Source organism: Alexandromys fortis, unplaced genomic scaffold, assembly GCF_014885135.2.
Source record: "Alexandromys fortis isolate MF-2015 unplaced genomic scaffold, M_Fortis_MF-2015_v1.1 scaffold_37, whole genome shotgun sequence".
Taxonomy (NCBI): Eukaryota; Metazoa; Chordata; class Mammalia; order Rodentia; family Cricetidae; genus Alexandromys; species Alexandromys fortis.
Genome location: NW_026067914.1, coordinates 1,183,834 through 1,203,358, shown reverse-complemented (window position 1 = coordinate 1,203,358; position 19,525 = coordinate 1,183,834). Strand labels below are relative to the sequence as shown.

The window sequence follows — 19,525 nt, the reverse complement described above, 5'->3', positions numbered from 1 at the left end:
TTTAAATTTTTTTCTTTTTTTGACTATGGTCTTTGTATTATTGTCATGGAAGACAAAGTATATAGGATATTTTATTTCCTCTATCTAGATGTAAGAAATCTCATGTCTCTTTGCTTGCTTATAATTTAAATTTACAAAGACAGAGTTGGGTGTGCATATATGTATATATGTATGTATGTATGTGTGTATGTGTGTGTATACATACCTGCTCTTATGAATAAAATACTACTCAGAGCATTTTAACTTTGGAAACCTGAAATGTCCAAGCATATCTCTTCCTCTGATAGTCATATTACTTATCATTATTATGCTCAGGAGTCTGTGATGCAAGATACAGCATCCACCTGCTCTTCTCCCCAGCTCCCATAGGGTCTATCTACTTAAGGTTAGTGGAAAGGTTAACTCTCTCCCCTTCCCTCAACCACTGTGAAAGCTCAGAAGAGAACGAAGAGGCAGGACAGCAAGGAGCACAGGGAGTTAGGAGAGCTGATGCAGAAGCTTGGTCTAATTTCCCCTCTGTGTGTTTCTGCTCTTTCCAACAGCGAAATTAGCGTAATATCTAATCTCAGATGCATCCTCAAGAATTCTGATTCAAAGTGAGACATTACTCAAAAGTATAAATATCACATGCTTTCTATCGTAGGAGGAGCTCTAAGAGGAAGGGTACAAAAGAGGGTAGTGACCAGATGAAAAGCAAATAATAATATATGTTCTCTCGTGTTTTGCTTTATCCACATCTATGGATATATATATATGTATATATATATATATATATTACATACATGACTTGGAAGTAGAATGAAGAATACACAGGAAAAGGAAGGTGACCAACAAGAGGCAGAGAGGAGAGCAAGCTCGGGGGTGCAGTAGGGAAGTGGGGACACATATGAGCCAGAAACAACGGTGTACATAAATGATAAGATCATAATGAAAGTCATTTTTTTGGCTATAAACTGAAAATGTCAATTTAAGGAGAGCTTAAAAACTTAAGGCTGAGGACATGTGAGGACATGCTCAGTTGGTAGAGCGCCTGCCACACAAGCACGAGGACCTGATGTTTGGATCCCCAGCACCCACTGTTTTTTTGGTTTTTGGTGTTTTTTTTTTTCAGTCTATTTGCTGTTCTGTAAGCTTCTTGTACCTTCACAGGGATATCCTTCTTTAGGTTGAGAAAGTTTCCTCTATGGTAGTCTCTTAGTGTCTACAGCACATCTTCCCAGGACCTTCTGGCTTTCATGGTTTCCATTGAGGAGTTGGGTATAATTCTCATAGATCTGCCTTTATATGTTACTTGGCCATTTCCCTCTGCAGCTCTTAATATTCTTTCTTTATTCTGTATGGTTTGCATTTTGGCTATTATATGGCAAGGGAACTGTTGGGTTCTTCTGTTTTTTGTTTTTTGGTGGGTGACAGCTGTATGGCTAGGGAAGACGGCAGGGCCACTGTTAGTGGCACCAGGATTTATCCCTACTGCTTGTACTGGCTTCCTGGAACCCATTCTCTTTGGAGGGATACCTTGCTCAGCCAAGATATAGTAGGGAGGGCTTTGGTCCTCCCTCATACGATGTGCCTTACCCTTTCTGAGAAGTGGATGGGGGGTAGTGTAGGGAAAGGTGGAGGAAATGGGAGGAGGGGGGATTGGGAACTGGGATTGGTATGTAAAATGAAAAAAAGATAGGTTTGTTTTCTGTTTTTCAAAAAAAAAATTTTAAAAAAGACATTCACTCAGGTAGTAACAAGTTACCTTGTCATTGACATAGGGTAAACTACACATTCCCTTTCAATCTACAATCCACTTCAGAAGCAACAGTGTTGCAGATGATGAATTACCCATCCTGTGCAGCCAAACCTTCTGAGAAGCCCATATCCAGAGTCTCTGCTCACCTTTTTCACAGGTCAATGACTCTGAAATGGGAGGTGTCCAGGAGTCTCCCTCGCATCTGTATCTTGATGGCCCAACAACAACAAAGCCTTTGGGACATGCCAGCTCAATGGATTCACCAATCTGATACACTCTTTGAAGTGGGGAGATTGTCAGGACATCCTGAACCATTGGCTTCAGGCACTCGATCCCTGCAAGAAGAGTAATATCTCAGATGTGCTCAGCGGAGTAGAAGAATCACCAAGTGTAGGCAGATGATAGGTGACCAAAGAGGTAATACTAGCGAGCTTAACTCTGTTCAGCTGTGGAACCTCCTCTTAATCAGTGAAAGTTGGACCCCCAAACTCTCAGAAACACCACTAAAAACCCCTTTGTTCTACAGCTGAGCTCTATTTGCCGAGTAATTAGCCCCAGACACATCCGACTTCTGTTACAGTTTTTGAAAAATTTTTTCAAGAAATTTTTAATTTGCTCTTATAGCTCTTGAGTTTTTCTTTCTCTCTAAAGATTTGTTTCTTTTTACTTTATGTAGATGTGTGTTTGCATGTGTGAGTGTTTGTGTGTGTGTGTGTGTGTGTGTGCACCACATGTATGCTTGATGCCATGACTAAGAAGTGAGAAGAGGGCACCAGATATCCTGTATGTACAGACAGATGGTTGTGAGCTGCCATGGGGTTCTTGGAATGCAATGGGAATCCTCTGCATGGGTAGCAAGTTCTCTTACCTTCCCGACCACTCCTACATTTTCTTTTTGTATTTTTTTAAGGTGAATTACAACACTGTTGAGTGGCAGGAGCAGGACATTCTAATTGAAACTGATCTCAACTCTAGCTAAGTGGTCCCATGAGGTGTTTGAGGTCCCTTCTTGAGTCTTATTTGAATCTCAGTCTCTACCTACAGCATGGGTGGCCACAGGAAACACGTTATTTAGTCTTTTCCAGTAAAGGATGTGATTGTACCCCTCCCCTAAGAATAGTGATTTGGAGATAATGGCAACCCATACAAGATCCCAGATCTGAGTATTATCTCGTTGGGATTTACACATTTGTTTCAGTTTTACAAGGCAGATTCCTGTGCTTAGATAAGTTTTCTGGTTCCATGCATTTTGTCTGTAGAGGTGTACTTCACAGCACTATGTGTGTGAGGCTAATATGCAAGGGCAGGAGAGCTGAAGTCTGGTGTTTTGAAATAGCACTTTAGCAACAGAGCTCCATTTACTGCTTCACTAAGTCTTTTCACCACAGTAGCTGAAGAACAGTAAAATGAACTGATTTTGCTCTATTTGTAAAAGACCCTTTCACTCTGCAGGGGAGTCGCGCAAATGCGTGCCCCTCTCTCACGTTGGCATTCGACATCTCCTTGCCTCCAGGTTCTGTCTGGCAAGCATCTGAAGTACTGGTATCCGACAGCATTGAAGCCAGTAAGACATGAAATTTCAACCTCCTCCCCAACGGAGTACAGCTTCTTTTCATTCTAGATTTAAAACAGAAAGCAGAAATTAGGAATGCGATCAGGTGTCCATCTCTGACTATCGTAGGGCCTTCCTGGATTCTGCCCATTTTATACTCTTGGAATTTACTCACTCACACTGTCTTCTTAAGCGTCTACTTCTAAACACAGCCAAAACATCGTTCTTTTCATTTCTCCTCTTCATCAACATCTTTTTTTTTCACAGATAACTTTCAACTGTTCATTCTCTGAGTTATTTTTTTTTTCTCATAAAAAACCCTGCTCCTTTGGGGCATGATGGTACGTGCCTTTTATCCAGCACTTGAGAGGCAGAGGTACTAGATCTCTGTGAGTTTACATCCAGGCAGGACTCCTTAGTGGGGCTGGTGTGCAGGCCTTAGAGGCTACATCCCAGTCGCGCTTTCTGCCTGAGCTCTGTGTGTTTCCTGGGTCTGTGCAGATGTGAGCAAGCCTCCTCATGCTCCTGCCACCATGGACAACAACAAAAATAACCATGAGAAACCTTGCTTTGGGGTGGGGATTAGTCAGGAAAGTGTTTGTTGTATCAGTGTGGGGACCTGAGTTTGGATCTTCAACACCCATGTGAAACCCAGATGGGGTGACCCATACCAAACCCAGATGGGGTGACCCATATCTATCACTCTAGCATCGGTGGTGGGTAGAGACGGGAGAGGGTCTCTGGAGCTTGTTGGTGATCAAGCCTAGCCAACTGATGAGCTGCTGATTGAGTGGGAGATCTTCTCTCAAAAATAATAAAGTGGAAAGCAGTAGCGGAGGGTACTTAAAGTTGACCTCTCCCCTCTATGCACGCTCATATATACGAATTACACAAACATGCACTCAGACATACAACACACACACACACACATACACACACACATTCAACCAAACAGAACTGTATATGTGATGCCTTCTGTTACGGTTTAAATATGAAATATTCCCTGCAGGTACAGATGTTTGAACACTTGGCCCTTGGGTGGCGATGCTGTTACAGGAGGTTCTGAAACCTTAAAGAAGTGGAGTCCAGTGGAAGGCAGTGTATCCCCGGGGTTCAGCCTTATTGATTATAGCAAGTTCACACTTTCTACCTGAGTTCTGTGTGCTTCCCAGTCCGTGAGGAGGCGGGCAAGCTTCTTCATGCTCTTTTCACCATGGACAGAAGCCTCCAGCTGGTTTCTATGGCAAACTAACATGGCTGCTGGGATTAAAGGTGTGTGTCACCACTGTCTGGTTTGTAAGACTGACTAGGGCAGCTGTTTTACTCTCTGATCTTCAGGCAAGCTTTATTTATTAAAACACAAATGAAATATCACAATACCCTGGCTGTTGCCTATCCAATCACAACTTTCCTCTCTGAAACTGTGAGCAAAAATACATCCTTTCTCCCCTAGTTACTTCTGTCATGTAACCTTTCAAAAATGTAAACATTTTCATGTTTCTCCATATACATACTTTCCTTGACGTGTGTCATAGCAATGAGAAAAGTGACAAACACCTAGTGTTGCTAGAATAGAAAATGCTAGATGAATGGACTGGAAATCAGTCAACAACTGTTCATTTCCTAACAACTGATCAGTCATTAAATTTTTCCTAGATAATGGATAAAGTGTTGCCTTATGTGGGTTCCCTAAAAATTTCAAGATAAAAACGGGTCTTGCACTTCTTAATTTGAATTGTTAGTTTAAACTAACCTGTGCTACAGTCCTCACCTCTTGCCATAATTTTTATCCATGCATTTCTCCCGAAATAAATTATTGCTTTGAACTTGTCTCCCTTTTTCTAATGAAGCAATGGCTTATAAAAATATGTTGTAATTATTGAACTTATTTCTGAAACCCAACTGTTTTTTTGTTTGCTTGCTTGATTTTGGTTTTTTTTTTTTTGAAACAAGGTCTCACTAAGTAGCCCTGACTAGCCTGTAACTCATTATGTAGACTAAGCAGGCTTCGAACTTACATAGATCCACTTGCCTTTGCCTCCTGAGTGGTGGAATTAAAGATGTGCGTGACCGCACCAGGTTTAAAAGAACTCTTTCTCTAGTACATATATTGTTCTAGTCTGTGGGACTTGGTTACAGCTGCAGGGAATAGAGTAAGAGACATAATCTAATTTTATCAGAGGATCCATAAGCATAATGAATTCCTCTTTAAAGCCTCAGTGAATTTTTAAAATTAAATAACAATAATTTAACAGCTCTTGCATGCAGCTGGTATAAATATGTTAAACATTATTTCGGCAGCTGGGTTTGACAATATATAATTTTGACATCTATGTTCTAAAGGAGGAACCAAAAAATGTTGCTCTGTAAAGGGTGTGTATCAGTCAGCTGTTGGTCATAGGGCATCTGTCATAACTATTCATGTTTTCTAGTACTGCCTGGAAGCAGTCAAATGCAATATCTAAGTAAATAAATATGGCCATGTTGTCAAATTTAATTTTTTAAGGTAACAAACTAGATTGAGCCTCTAGGCTGTAGTTTGCTGACACCTGTTCTAAAGGATTGGTCTCTGTCTTATGGTTCCAGTCTAGAAGCATTAACACGATATGGGAGTTTGTGGATATTGGTGTTTTGGTACCTGTGATGGTTTGAAAGAAAATGTCCCCCCATAGTCTCACAGGAAGTGGTCCTATTAAGAGGTATGGCTTTGTTGAAATTGGTGGGGCTTTGTTGGAGGAAGTGTGTCACTAGGAGGGTGGGTTTTGAGGCCTCAGAAGCTCAAGCTAGGTCTAATGGCTCACAGCTGACTTACTTCCTGCTGCCTACCAATCGGGATGTAGAACTCTCAGCAGCTTCTCCAGTGCTGTGTGTGCCTGCCTGCTGCCATGCTTCCTGCCATAACAATACTGGACTAAACCTCTGGAACTGCAAGCCAGCCCACCATTAAATGCTTTCCTTTATACGAGTTGCCATGGCCATCGCGTCTCTTCACAGCAATAGAAATCCTAAGTAAGACAGTTCTAGTGAACCAGAAACTGTGGGAGAGGAAGTGGCTGCTCTGTGTTTTATGCCCTCCTCTGCATTGGTGAGACATGGACCTCTGCCCTGGAATAAAGCCGGACTGCAATTACCTCCTTCCAAAATTCCTCCTCTTAAGGCCACTAAGCACAGCACATTAGAATACACAATGCAGGTGATGGGCCCTTGATATCTCTGACAGTGTTTTTAGGCACAGTACATTAGAATACACAATGCGGGCGGTAGACCCTTGATATGAGAGTGCTTTTAGAGATCTGAATGTTACTGAATTCTGATAATAAGTATACTATTGGCAAAAGATCAATTTAAAAGTTTTATTCAGTTTAAAAATGTAAAATGGATAGAGTATGCTTTTTGTGACCAATCTGAAGATTTTGCACACACACACACACACACACATACACACGTTGAAAGATTTATATCTAAAGTCACAGACTTGTGTGACAGTGAGTGCTCAGCTCTTTAAAAAAAAAGCATGGAAACATATTGTGGTTTGATAAAAACATGAAAATTAAAATGCTATTGGGCAGGGCAGTGGTGGCACACATCTTTAGTCCCAGCACTTGGGAGACAGAGCTGGTTGGATCTACATGAGTTTGAGGCTAACCCGGTCTACAGAGTGAGTCAGGACTATACAGAGAAACCCTGACTTGGAACCAGCCTCCCTGTCTTGGAATCTGCGCCCCTCCTCCCGTGTGTGTGTGTGTGTGTGTGTGTGTGTGTGTGTGTGTGTGTAGACTTGTACTGACTGCTCAAGGGTTCTACAGATCTCTAACCTAAAAAGACAATACAGACTCAATACCTGCAGCAGTTATATTCAGATCTCCTTTATCTCTCAGAGAATCTGCCTGAGATGACGGGGTGTTAGTTTTCTCAGATGTAGAAGTCAACAGACAGGTCTCAGTTGCAGACTGTTGGAGCCATCCAAACCTACCCTGTGCTGAAGCTCCCATTTCTACTCACACAGTCTACCGCCTTCTTATGACCTGAGTGGTATGGACAACATCACCTGGCTCTTCCCTGACTAATAAGCAGGCATGTAGATACCTCCAGGGACATCACGACAATAGGGTGTTCCAGCATTTCTTAGATATCTCTTTGTACTTTTGAGATAACATATTCTTAAAGTAGAAAAATAATAATTCTAATGAAAAGAAAACTCATACATTTCAAGTTCTCCTTTTGAACCTCAAGCCAAAAGTTATGGTTAGGAGACTTACCCAGATAAATCCATTTTCAGGGAGAGCTGGCGGAGGACACCCAGAATCTGCTTCTCTCTCAGGAAGGTCTACCTCTTTCATGTCTTCATTGTCGCTGATGCATGGTTGCCCACTAAAAGGGAAAAATAAATGTGTGTGTGTGCACATACACAGGCATGCATATATTAAAGCAATATATAAATATATATTGATATATTTATAATATTCAGGTACTGACTAAATAGAGAGGACTCCCTGCTTAGCGAACTAAGGGCAGCAGCAGATCTGGCGCTTCACTCGTCCATTGCGTAGGCACATCTAAAATTCTAGGTGATTTTTTTATTAACAGTAGCAGATGCTAACGAGTGATCCTGGTTCCCGGGCACCCAGCCTTACACGTTTTCCATTATGGAGAATGTGCAGTCTTCCTCTTGCTGCTGCTCGCCTTGGCAATGTTGCCCTCCTCGCTGGGGGGCAGGGTTATTACACTCCCGGGTTCTCGATCTCGTGTAAGCGGCATTGCACGTGCTCCAGGAAGACCAGCAGCTCCAGTTTCCATCCACCGCGTCTGGAACAGAGGAAGACCCATCGCCACCCTACTGTGAAAAGTTTGGGCTTTGAAACAAGACGGTCTAGTTTCCTCACATCTGTTCTGTGACAGGCTTTGTGGGACGCTACAGCTTTACAGTGAGGATTGCAAGAAGTTACTCATGGAGGGGGTCTGATACATTGTTTGATTACTTTTCTATAGGTGGATGTTTCCTGTTCTGATTGCCTGGTCCCAAATAACCACTCTGAGTCTTAATACTGATCATAAATGCCCAGTCAATATCTCGGTCTTACCTTTATACGTATTAGAACATGTCCTCACTCCTAGGTCTCTCCCTCTTCTGAAGAAAATCTGAGTTAATGTACTTAGCCGTGTATGAAAACCGTGCTTGTGACCTAACTTATTCCTTTATGAAATCCTGCTTTTACATTATAATAGACAAAATAATATAATTCTCCAGGAACAGTACGTGGTGGTTTGAATGATAAAGGCACTCCATAGTTTCTGACATTTGAATATTTGATTCCTAGTTGCTATCTGTGTTTTGGGGAGGCTGAGGAGGTGTAGCCTTGCTGGAGACAATGTTTTATTGGGGTTGGATTTTGAAGTTCCAAAAGCTGCGTGCTGTTTCCAGTGTTCCCTCTCCCTTTCTGTTTGTGGTTCTAGATGTAAGGTCTCAGCTCTTGTTCTAGAAACCCGCCACCCAATACTGCCAGTGCTCCCCAACATCCCAACCCTCCGGAGCTGTACGCCCCAGATACACCCTTTCTTCTATTAGTTGTCTTGTTCATGGCATTTTGTCACTATGGTAAAAGAGTAAAAAAGATACCATATCATGTATTAATTTTACGATGTCTTGTAAGCAGTATACTATGAATTCTTTATAATGTTTAAACACACACACATACTTCAACCTTCAAGTAATAGTAGAATTAGCCTCATCTTATGGATGAGGACGTTGTAGCTTGGACAGGTTACATAAATTTCCCAGTGTCATGCAGCTCATAGGTTACAGCAGAGCCCAGCATTGTTTACCTTTTGCAATCTCATTTTTTGGAGGCTTGTTTATAAGGTGGAGGCTTCTAGTGAGTTTTATTTGCTTATAAATATATTTTAGCCTATAATATATTTCTGAGGGGGAAAGGCACCGACCTCACAATCAATCCCTGACACTCACCAGACTTGTAATCTGGAGATCGCTTCTCACAGTTCTCGCCGTAGGTGCCACTCTGGCACACACACAAACATTCTGTGCCTGAGAGCCTGGGGCGGCCATTATTAGGACATGGCGCACACTGGCAAGGGTCAAACTTGGCTGCATATTCTTGAAATGCTTTCCTGAGGTTGTTCCTTTTCGTCACTGCACATGGGATGTTTCTGACCAAGTCGGTGATGGGGGCAAGCTAAGAACACATAACAGAGAGGGATGGAGTCACTTCCATATGGGCATTATTTTGCCACCACTATCTAGCTCTCTTTGAATCAGTGCTTACCAGTTTTTCCCACTTCCAAGGGATTTTTAGCGGATCTAGTATAGATATCTGTCTATTGAGCCAGGAGAGAAAAAGCCCAGTGCCCAAGGGCAGGTGCAAACTGTGTAGAATTAACCATCCCTGAAGGAAACCACATGTTGCTTATTTGGGCTCATGTCATGTTACTTATTAAGCATCAAACCTAAGCAGCTAAAGTGTTGAGCTAGGGCACCAAGAATGACCGATGCTCATTTGTGCTCAGTTGTTACCGCATTAACTTTTTGATTCAGGGAGATCGGGAAAGGACCAGGAGGGTGTTCATTGCTGGCTAAGGATGGACACTGGCTTTTGTTGGAGTCAGTTGAGAAAATGCACCAATGGGTGGGAAAGGAGAGGTGAACTTGCCATTCACATGAATGGGAGGATTATAGTAACAACACAGGTAATGGCAAAAAAAAAAAAAAATGTGCTTACTCTATAACCTTTTCTAATTGCCCAAAGAAACAACCATCTAGTATAGTGCTGACTTTGTTCCTACCATAAATCTGTGGAGCGCATGTGTTTTTTTCTGCATCATGTAAATGATCCCATGTTTATAATGATTCAACTATTCTATCTCTATTTAAGTGAACCAGCATAATAGCTTTGGGGAGCCTTTTAGAAGGTAGTTATGCCATAGGCAAATCTGACTCTACAGACAATATCATGCAAAGTATCCCATGAACAACAAAACTCATTTTTTTTTTTTTTGGTCTAATCACAACAAACACAAGACTGGAAAATCAAATCGATGGTGATGGGAACTGGAAATTTAATGGATCTAAAATTCTCTTAATGTGTTCACAAAGTAGAGTCACACACAAAACAAATCACAAAAATGGAAACCACTGTTTCACAGGGAGAAAAAGCGCGCTACTCCAGGGCAAGTGCGAGCAATCTTATTCACTCATTCCCCTTCTCAGTGTGTCATGCACAGCTACAATTTTAAATGCGGTGCTAGAATGCTCATTTAAAAGTTAAAAGCAATAGATGTGCAATTTAACATTTTTTTTAAAAAAAGTTTCATCGTGCCTGTCTGTTAAAAACAGGCATTTTTCCGATACATATTTGTTTATCATCTGAAAAGGAAAGAAAGAGAATTGTGTGGCATGCAGCCCCGAGTGGCGGGGGGAGCTACTGTACCCCCTTACCTTTAATATTCTTAGTCTCACCTCAAAATCAATCACAGCGGGGTTTTCCTTCACTGATTCTAACCACTCAGAGTAGACTTCCGCCTCGGGACCAGAGCTCCCTTTCTCCCAAGCCAAGGCTGCTGCTTGCCGACTCCTCCCACCCTGGACCAGGGATATGGATTTTTCTGCTCCCTGCAAGAAGGAACCTGCAAGATAGTCAAGAAAATGATCCATGCAATTGTATTGCAAATCCATACTTTAAAGACAAGCCAGGTAGTGCCAATGAGTAAGTGCAGAGAGAGAATAAAGAACACCCTTATCCCTACAGGGGGCTAATAAGACCAATTAGAGTAACAGTGCCAATGGTGCCATTAGTCAGCAGAGGGCACACTCCAGGCTCGTTCATACTTGTTATCTTACACAATTCTCTCGACAGTCCTAAGTAGATACTGTGTCACTGCAGATACTGAGGCTGCAAGCAATATGTTTGAAAAAACACGTAGTTAGCAACAGGTAGCTGTGGGAAGGAAATTCACCCTATTCTCCAATTGTTTTGCTCCTGACTATTTGAAGCCAACTTTCCACCTTTGGATTTATAGTCCTCTAAGTTTGGGATCCATGGAATGACACAAATTGTGTTCTTTTGCTGACTGTTTGAAACTTTCAAACGCAGGTTAAAAAAAATAAGTGAAAGAATGTCTTTAAATTTACAACCTCAGATATGAATAGGAGACAAAACTGAGCAGAATCACTGGGTGATAATCAGCCCCATCCCTCGGTACTAACTCTAAACTTTTGTTAAGGCTTAACCACGCCATTACTGTTCAGAAAGTCTCAAGTGAGGTGGTGTCAAACAGGAGAAGTACTCTTGCATGAAGAAAGAAATCTCATTATTTTCAAAGGGAGGACATAAGAAATACTTAGATGCTTTGTATTTATTTCCGTAGAACAGTAGGGTAGGGGAGAGAGGATAAAACAGCATGTTTATCGACCTTATGTTGATGTTGTATTGATGGATAGGACAGTAACTTGTCATATAGTTAATATTCAGATTGATGCCATATATTTCACAAACAGATTGCAGTAGATGTTATATATGCTGGGTGTGGGGTCTTAAGAAGGGAAAATCATTAATATAATACTATTAACTGATTTTTAACAGAATTCAGAACTCAATTTCCTTATCCCCAGGATCCTCTGCTTGCTAGGCAAGCATTCTGCCACCAGGTTATATTCCTATCAACCTTTTACTATATGTCACATGGTCAACTATAGCATCAAACTGGCTGACACAAACTTAATGTTTAACATAGGGTGGATTTTGTTCTCACATAATGGGGATTCTCAAGACATACACACACACACACAAAATAAATACTATAATAATTTCCATTTTATGTGTGAGAAATCCTATACAAGGAGAGATTCACATAGTGAATCCACGTTGGGGACAAAATTAGAATTTGGTCAGTGAGCCCTGCAAGGGTGAAAGTTATTCAATGTCTCAGGATGTCACAGCTAAAAAAGCATCCTTTTGACTTTTCTGATTTTATTTTTTAATTCCCTCACTGTTCTGTTGTCTTGCAGAAAGTAAGGCCCAATACTAAGTCTATGAATTTTTTGGTAATGTTTGTCTTTGTTTATTTGGGGTGGGGGAAGCACAGCTTACTGGAAATGCAGAATCTCTTTATAGTTTCAAGAACTCAGAAAAAAAATCTTTAACCTTCTTACAGTTTTCAAGTGTAAATGTGTACATTTACACAGTGGAGTATTACTCATTGGTAAAAAAAAAAAACAATGACATTGTGAAATTTGCATGCAAATGGATGGAACTGGAAAAAAAATCATCCTGAGTGAGGTAAACAAGACTCAGATAGACAAACATGGTATGTACTTACTCATAAGTGGATATTATGTAAAACAAAGGATAACCAGCCTATAGTCAACAATCCCAGAGAAGCTAGGAAACAAAGAGAACCCTAAGAAAGACATATGTGGATCCCTCTGGGAAGGAGAAATAGACAAGACCTCCTGAGAAAAATTGGGAGTGTATGTGTGGGAGAGAAGGGAGGATGAAGGGGAGGTGGAGGGGAGAGAGGAGGGAAGAGGAGAACATGAGGGAACAGGATGCTAAAGAATGGGGAAGGACAGAGAGGGAGAGAAAGGAAAGAGATATCTTGAATAGAGGGAGCCATTAAGGGGCTAGCAAGAAACATGGCATTAAGGAAATTCCCAGGAATCCTCAAGGATGACCCCAGCTAAGACTTTAAGCAACAGTGGAGAGGATGTCTAAATTGGCCTTCCCAGTAATCAAATTGATGACTACCTTAATGGTCAACATAGAACCTTCATCCAGAAATTGATGGAAGCAGATGCAGAGATCCTCAGCAAAGCGCTGGGCCGAGCTTTCTGGAGACTAGTCCAAGAGAGGGAGGAGTGATAATATGAGCAAAGGGGTCAAGACCATGATGGTGATACCCACAGAAACAACTGCCGAAGCCTCACAACTATCTCCACTCAGTGGGCCTAGTTTGGACCTGGGCAGTCTGTGGAGCCACTGGCAGACTCTGGGACTAGGATTTATCCTTAGTACTTGAACTGGCATCTTGGAGCCCATTATCTTTGGAGAGACACCTTGTTTAGTCGAGACATAGAAGGGAGGGCCTTGGTCCTGCTTCGAAGTGATGCGTCAGACCTTGTTAACTCCCCACAGGAAGCCTTACCCTTTCTGAGGAGAGGATGGTGGAGTGGGGTAGGGGAGAGTGGCCCAGGAAGAGGAGAGAGGGTGGGAAAGGGGGATAGCTATGCAAAATGATAAAAGGTTGTATGTTAAGAATGTTGCATCAAAAAAGAAAAAGAAAGAACTCAGAAAAAAACTTTAACCTTGTCACAGTTTTCAAGATTAAAGATGGGATGAGCTTACCCCCATCACATATAGACATCATCTTGATTGTAAGTGAGTTAGTATGAGTCTTTACTAGGATTGCATGCAAATATTTTAACTGAGCATGCAAGTACTGTTGAGTTTCGACCAAAGCTATTTTCAAAAGTCATCTTTATATTACAAACTTATGCTTAAGTCAAATTGACGTGTTTATTATTAGTTTGTGTATATTCATTCTCTGTTTCTCTGTGCTTTCGTTCCCTGATCTACAAATTGGAGGTCCTAATGAAATTATCTCACAGGCCAGCCAGCCATAGGGATGAGACACTGGGAAAGATCAGTTCACACGTACAAGAAAATTGGGCCTGGGATATAGTACGGACTTGATCAATGTTGATGCCTAACTCTTCTTCCCTTCCTTTCCTCCCGCATTCTCTTTCTTTCTGCCCTTCATGTGTTTACCAAAGTGCTCTATTAAGCATTTGCAGTGCCCTACATACAGAGAACATAGAGACTATGACAACATTTTAGGTTTTCTTAAGAGGTAGTGAAGAAAATAAGAAGTTACAACGCAGTATGCTGAATGCTGTGATATGAATAGCTTGCCGAGTGAACCAATAGGAAGGCACCTGACCCTAATTATAATGATGCAGGGAGGAACTGGGAAAGGCATCCTAGACTGCCTATCAAAAATTACAATTTCAAGATTTGGTGACCTCAAAATAGAAATCACATTGTTAGCATAGTAAACACTTAAGTTAAAAAATGCTCCTCCTTGTCTTTTCCCAGTATTTTCACACACTAAATGATTCTGCTCTCATCGCCTCACTGGAGCCAGCGACTTCCACCTTGAGTTCTACACATACTCGCTGGGTTAAACTCCTGAAAATGATCACTTTGCTTGTGTTCCTAAACTCCATTTCCCCCATTCCCATCCCAGTTCAAGCTGCGTCATGGGCTTTGCACATGAACAGCACCGGGTCAGAGAAAAGAAGAAAAAGAGGCAAACCTTTTCTTTTGAACTCTCAAGTGCACTTTTATAAATCCAGTGGGTATTCATAGATTGGAAGGCCATAATTTTTACTGTGTAGGACCAGTCTCCTGAGAGATAAAAGTAATTGTCCAGCTCTTAATGTCTGAATTTAAATATCAAAAGCCCAAGCCTCCTGTGACTCAGAAGAGGAAATTAAAATATTAATTATAAAATAAAAAAAATACTCAATGACTTGGGCCATTTTCCTTCCAAAAAGAGAAAAAGGTTTTGAGCAGCAGGATGAATGGGGATTTAGATTTGATAAATTCCACAGTGGAAAATGAGGGTTTTATTACTTTGAGCTGAGTTTTGGAGGGCTTGCTGGTGTAAGAGAAATTAGATAGAAAAAAAAACCTTGTATCTAATATGTTTCTAGTACTGACATATAAATGGATATCTTTAACTAACATGGCACACAGGTTAGTGCTGATTAAAATAACAACTAAAAATTGTCTATTAATTATTACAGTAAAACCACTTGCATTTGTTTCTCATCTTTATTCCTCATGAGGCTGCAAAGTTCAGATCTGGGAGTTTCTGCGATTGTACTTCTGTGTGTTTGGAGCAGAATGAGCAGCAATCAATCAAGGGAGATGAAGAATTTCATATAAAGTAGAAGTTATTTATAGTTCTAAGGCGTAGAAGAGAACGCGAGTTGTTTAGATGATTGGAAAAGTTTAGCTCTGCAGAGAAAGAGGCGAAGTCTTAGCCTCAAGTCCAGGTGAGCCCATGGCACCCTTGCCTCTGGTTTAAAAATGCTCTCAGGCCTATTCTGCTCTCCCTTTTGGGTTAAGGTCTTTATGGCCTCTTAAGGCTACATTTCTTTTCAGCCAGTTCAGTTTGATTTATTTCAGAACTATGACTGGATGGGGACACAGGTTTCATTCCTTGTGACAGCCTCTTGGGAGAACGTTCTGAAAAATGAGCCTAACTCTCCTTACACCCCTCTGGAAAAGAAAAAGCAGCCATTTGCTTTCTCCCCGAGTTTTACAGAGAGGGAATTACCTTTGTAGCTTAAACCCCAATTAAGGTTGATATAGAAAGAATTTTGGCTTTCTCTGTATTTTCTCTCCCTCTAACTTGTTCCTCATACAATGACACGGCTCACTGTTGAAGGTCACTTGAGTCTCTGTTATCTTGGACAACTCTTATTAGAATGTAGAATACTGTATAATTCTCAGACAATAACTGTGAGACAAAGAAACTACTAAGAGGGGCTGGAGAGATGGCTCAGAGGTTAAGAGCATTCCCTGCTCTTCCAAAGGTCCTGAGTTCAATTCCCAGCAACCACATGTTGGCTCACAACCATCTGTAATGGGGTCTGGTGCCTCTTCTGGCCTGCAGCCATACACACAGACAGAATACTGTATACATAATAAATAAATATTAAAAAAAGAAGCTAATAAGAAAGAGCCTTTAAAAATCCAGCAGCCACAAAGTCTGCCTAGGTCCTACAACAACATAACTTTTTGGTTTGTATCTAATCCAATCAATCCCCTTTAGATAGTTATCCTTATAGCCACAGAGAAAACCTGGCTGTCATCCCTCATCAAAGAAGCTTTCTTTTGCAATGGACAGAGGCTATTAGGTGGATCTACAATTGGCCAGAAAAGAAGAGAGTAAAGGGACATCGGTGACCAGTTTCAACTAGTACATCTAATGCAATCCTGTACTAGGGTTGAGGGGATACTGGGAAAGATGGGCCAGAAAGGTTGTAAAATCCAGAGACTGAGAGTCACTGCCGCTGTATAGCATGTCCTAGATGTCAGGGAAGTTGGCCCTATAAAATCTCAGTATGGTTGCTGAAACAAGACCTTATAATGACTATATTTGTCAACATGCCAGGTGGCTGGGGGATTTCACAAAGCTCCACCTCTAGATGAAGAACTACAGGCAATCAGTGGCTGCTGAGAGTGGAGAATGTTTTCTTTAGGGATGAGCATCCTCCTATGTTATACAATCCCAAGTAGTTAGCACTAAAGGTATGTCTCTATGAGCAACACTATATGGACTCAGTAGGTTTTATGTAGACACACACATACACAAATAAACATATATGTGTGTAAATATATATTAACAGTTATAGAAGAAGAGATCATAGATATGAGAGAGTGTAGAAGAGGGGCATGAGAGGAGTTGGAGGGGGTATAAGAAGGAGTTGAAATATTGTAAATAAAATATCACGTATGAAATTCTAAAAAAACCAAAGAATTAAAACAAAACAGAACTTTATAGTTTAACTAAATGAACAGGTGATTTAATTTGTTTCATTATGTCACATATGTAATCTAGATACCCCAACAAGGAATCAGATCAAACAAACCAGAACATAGTTCACCTCGGCAATGAGAGATAATCATGATCAAACCACTAATGATGAATCAATAATGGTTTCAGAAAAATTTCAGATATAAGAGTAGAAATAGCCAGAATCAAAATAAGTATTCTAATCTGTATTTTTCCCACGCAGGAAGTAGAAACAGGAGGGTAATGAGTTATAAGATAGCCTGAGCTTCATAGTGAGACCCTTTCTCAAAGCCAGAAACAAGAATAGAGTCTTTTGTTCCAATCTTTCAACAAAGAACTAAAGTCAAGAGGTTTTGGGAAAATGGTTTTCACACGTGGTTACCCGACACTAACTGAATGCCTTCAATCTTGGCTCCTATTTGTAGTCTGTTTATAATATTTGTTTCAGGCATAGAGGTGTCTAAACTGTTCACATTAAGTTATAAGTGCGTGTGCGTGTCGTGTGTGTGTGTTCCCACAACCCAAGTATGCCGGAGGATTACCTCACTGTTAAGGAGCTGTGGGGACAATCAGCCAGTTTGCACAGTGTCAGAACGCCATCTATTATTATACATTAAGGATCTTGTAAATATGAGATAATGGGAGTTAATGGGGAACAAGACCACAAGGGGAACTTTTATATTCGGTGTCATAGAGATGCTTCTGTAAGACGGAATGTTATAAAAAGGAATCAGTACACACGTGTTTTTAATATTACATTGTTAATGATTGGTGTGTTCTGAGTTAAGCTCCCCACCCTACCTTTCAGCCCAGATACCCCTGCTGGAATCCTTGCCTCACTCAGGCACACAGTAATTAAGCTCAGTGTTCCAAGAAGGGCCTGAGCCCAGACATTCAGAGAACAAGGGACTGGGGCAAGGAATGATATCAGCAGCCATGCACAACACGTCTCAGAAATGTGGATGGCATGACCAGAGGGGTGGGACTGAACGCTGGCATGGGGGACAGTTTTTGTGCTTGCCGTATCCATTTCCGTTATGCCCATAAACTCTGCTGATCAGAGATATAAGGTATTTTCCAAAATATGCTAGTCTTTTGCCTTTTTAGATCTCAAATATGAATAAACCAAATCTTAAAGATTCAGCCTCTGTTTCTGCAGGTGTACCTTTGTGGTGGCAGGTGGTAAGAATTCCAGCATTCTGATAACGCGTCTATGATTTTAACGGTTGGTTACCTACCTATCTTGGCTTTCTAAGTTTCTTAGTGGCCATGTCTGGTTTATACTCATGTTTACTTTTCAATGCCTGATAAGAACTCTGATAAAGAGTTCTATCTGTGGGAAAATTCAGTATACTGTTCATTGAATTGAATAGACTTTGAATAAAAAAAAAAACACCTCAGCCTTTTCTACTTTTTTTTTTTTAAGACAGGGTTTCTCTCTGTGTAGTCCTGGAACTTGCTCCGTGAACTCACATTGATCCGCTTGTGTCTGACATATGAGTTCTGGGATTAAAGATGTGCACCACCACCACCCAGTTTCCTTTTCTTTTTTTTTTTAAGTAGTGCTAATGATATTTTATTTATACCTTCCCTCTTGGCACGTGGTGTTTTGGAGCAGAGAAATAATAGCAATGACATAGTAGTCATGGGCAATATGGTTAAATAATGGACATCCTCGACCAACGACACACTGGACCAACTTCCAAGAGACTGCTGTTACCTTCATATTTTTCAGACAGCTTATTTGTGAAGCACTGGTGTTCCTTGACTGTAGATGTAAAGAAGAGAAGAATACGTCTCTTTGTTTCATGCCAGACACACCTTTTGGTTTCTTCTTCTGTCAAGCCTGGGAAATGAAATACAAGCAAAACCCCTGAGAATGCACCATTTAGAATTCAGGGAAGAGGACCCTGTGACTCTGGCAACTGTTGGGGCTGGATACTGTCATCAGCTTCTCTTCTGGTCAGCTCTAATAGACAGTTTTGCCTTGAGATTCAGCCCCACACAGGTCTCAAGGAAATCCTAAATGGAAGAGATTCCATTAGTTCCCACCGTCTTCAGCCTTGCTACTGGTCCCAGGCAGCACTCCTGAGGCCACTGTAGCCCATCCCAAGGGGCTCTTGTTGTCTCTCCCAGCCTGTCTTTGGGCCACAGTACACAGTGGATACAAGGACTGTGTTTCCTGTGGTGCACTGCTTCTGGGTAGCCCTGAACATTGAGTCTCTTTCTCGCCGTGTGACCCACATTTTGGACTCGTTGTCATGTGTGAGTCCCTTCACTTGTGCACTATGTAAAAAAAAAAAAAAAAGAATGACTCTTTGCCACATGTCCATCACTCACTGCTCATTTTCATATTTATTTGGGCTTCCTTCCCATGACTTGGTTACTCCTTTCATCCCTCTTCCTCAAACCTTTTAGTAGAAATTCTAAAGTCCGGACTGGGGAACTTTTCAGACTCTTCATTGGTTGTTTTGTCTTCCTATCTGAATATAAATCTATATTTGATGCCATTTCCCTGATGGGTCGAGGGAAGCAGTACTACCTAATTTCTGTCTCTTCAGGTTGGGAATTGGAATTAACATCTTCCCAAATCCCCAGTATTGATTTCATTGGCAGACTCCCTACTGTCTTATATATCA

The 19,525-nt window shown here is 41.1% G+C and overlaps 1 protein-coding gene across 1 annotated transcript in view; it reads right to left on the bottom strand.

Annotated features, from left to right (window-relative positions):
* C6 (complement C6) overlaps positions 1–19,525 on the bottom strand; it is a 61,383-nt gene that overhangs the window by 11,818 nt on the left and 30,040 nt on the right. Inside the window, exons 9-15 of the mRNA XM_050138941.1 lie at positions 18,607–18,732; positions 10,762–10,928; positions 9,256–9,481; positions 7,925–8,096; positions 7,550–7,661; positions 3,223–3,355; positions 1,885–2,073 (exon numbers count right to left, since the gene is read on the bottom strand). Coding sequence (XP_049994898.1) covers positions 1,885–2,073; positions 3,223–3,355; positions 7,550–7,661; positions 7,925–8,096; positions 9,256–9,481; positions 10,762–10,928; positions 18,607–18,732 — 1,125 coding nt within the window. The remainder of the gene's footprint in view (positions 1–1,884; positions 2,074–3,222; positions 3,356–7,549; positions 7,662–7,924; positions 8,097–9,255; positions 9,482–10,761; positions 10,929–18,606; positions 18,733–19,525) is intronic.